Consider the following 1,929-nt stretch of genomic DNA (forward strand, 5'->3'; position numbering starts at 1 on the left):
CCAGGCTCTCTGTGATGTTTCCCTGTCCCAGCACGGTGCTGGGCACCACCAGTGGAAACCATCCTGGCACCCTCTGGGCACAGGCAGAACCAGCGCACAGCAGGGATGGGAAACGTGCCCTCAGCAGCAGGGTCAGAGGTGTCCTGTGACCCAGGGCATGTCTCGGCAGCAGGATGGGACACAGAGGGCAGCAGTGGCACTGTCCCTGCACCCCCTGCATGCTCGGCCACACAGGGGTGCCTCTTCAGAAAGGTAAGATTGGCCTCGAGCAACCTGCTCTAGTGGAAGGTGTCCCTGCCCGTGGCAGGGGGTTGGAGCTGGATGAGCATTAAGGTCCCTTCCAACCCAAACCAGTCTGGGATCAGCTCTTGCAGCAGGCAAATGGAGAATGCAAACTTGCCTTTTCCAAGCCCAAAGACTCATTTCTGTCCTCTCAAACTTGATTAAGAAACTCCCACAAATCGTATGCGAACGTTTAATAAAAACACAGAAGGAACATACTGGACACAACAAGAGCTGAGGGGAAGGATCACCCAGAGGCCAAGCAGAGGGTGGGGATTAGGGCTCAACTTGCACTCTGGCCCCCAACCACTACAGCCCAGAGCACAGCCCCAGTCTGGAGCAGGTCCCTCGCAGCAAGGCTCTGGTCCCTCTCTCGATGAGCCCTGGAGGGCAGGTTTGGTTCCTTTGGTCAGTACATTGTAAACTACAGGCAGGTTTGTCTCTGCAGGAAGGAGGGCAGGAGGGTTTGGTGCTGAGCACTGTCTGCTCGGTGCTGCAGGCAAAGTCTTTTCCTGGCTCTGGGGCCTTCTCCTCCCCTCCCTCAGCTTGGGCCTTCAGTCCAATTTCTTGACAGGTTTCCTGTTCTTCCACATCACAACCGTTATGAACACACCTACCACGAGAGAGAGGGAACAGATTGAGCCAGAAAGCCAAAGTTACACCCAAACACCGGCTCCGAGAGCCCGTGTCAGGCTAAGCTGCAGCAAGTGGCCACAGAGAGCGTGTCACGAGTGTCACACAGGCCCCAGGCAACCCTCTTGTCTCTTCCTAATTTAGGAGCTTCTGATTAGAACAAGAGAAACAACACTCACCTATAAACAGCAGCAGCAGCAGCCCGGCCACCACGGGGATGAGAACCGCGTACTCCCTCGGCAAGAAGTACTGGTGGATGCTATGGTTGCTGTCGATGAAGGGCTGCAGGACACAGAGAGGGGTGTCAGGAGGTGGCACAGCACCAGGGCCAGTCCCCAGCACCTGCAGCCTCGTGCTTTCCAAAGCAGGATGGACATATCAAGCAGGAGGTAGCTAAAAAAGGGCTCCAGACCAGCGCGATGCTGAGGAGGCTGCAGCGTTCAGCAGATGACGAGGGGCACTGACATGAGCCCCACACAAGGGTCCCAAAGCCCCGGGGTGGGCACAGTTGCCATCCTGTTCGGTGCTGAACACAGTGAATCTCTGCCCTACAGAAGGGAGACCCTGGCTCTGCTCCATGGCGATCCCGCCAGGCTCCACTGGAAGGCTTTGGACACTAGAGAGCAGTGTAAGGACTCCTACACGGCAGCGAGCGCTCCTACACGCTCCCGGAGCTACCCACAGCACAAACACAGCGGGCACCAGAGCAAGAGGAGGCAGGAGGGGCATTCAAAGCGCTCCGAGGTTGGAGGGGAAGCTGCCGGGAGCTCACACATCAGCCCAGGGCTCAACCCGGCCTCTCGCACCTGGAAAGCTCACCAGGAGATGTTTCTTTCCAGGAAGAAAACCACTAATAGGGTTGGACCTCAAGGTGTTCCCTAATGATTCTTACCCTGGCTGTGTTTAGAGCAGCAGGGCAGGCAGCATCACTGAAGCTTGGTCTTACCCGAGCACACCCAGAGAGGGGAAAGGGCTGTGCCAGCAACAGGAATAGGTTGCCCAAGGAAGTTGTGA

At 57.0% G+C, this 1,929-nt stretch overlaps 1 protein-coding gene across 1 annotated transcript; it reads right to left on the minus strand.

The window, feature by feature from the left end:
- Positions 1-836: 836 nt before the first annotated feature.
- DPM2 (dolichyl-phosphate mannosyltransferase polypeptide 2, regulatory subunit) lies at positions 837-1,270 on the minus strand (the record flags this gene model as incomplete). The annotated part of the gene is made up of 2 exons (XM_010016538.1): positions 837-895; positions 1,095-1,270. Coding segments are annotated over 2 exons (235 nt in total), but the record flags the coding sequence as incomplete, so codon positions are not given.
- Positions 1,271-1,929: the final 659 nt, after the last annotated feature.

Source organism: Nestor notabilis, unplaced genomic scaffold (assembly GCF_000696875.1).
Source record: "Nestor notabilis isolate BGI_N333 unplaced genomic scaffold, ASM69687v1 scaffold22246, whole genome shotgun sequence".
NCBI lineage: Eukaryota > Metazoa > Chordata > Aves > Psittaciformes > Psittacidae > Nestor > Nestor notabilis.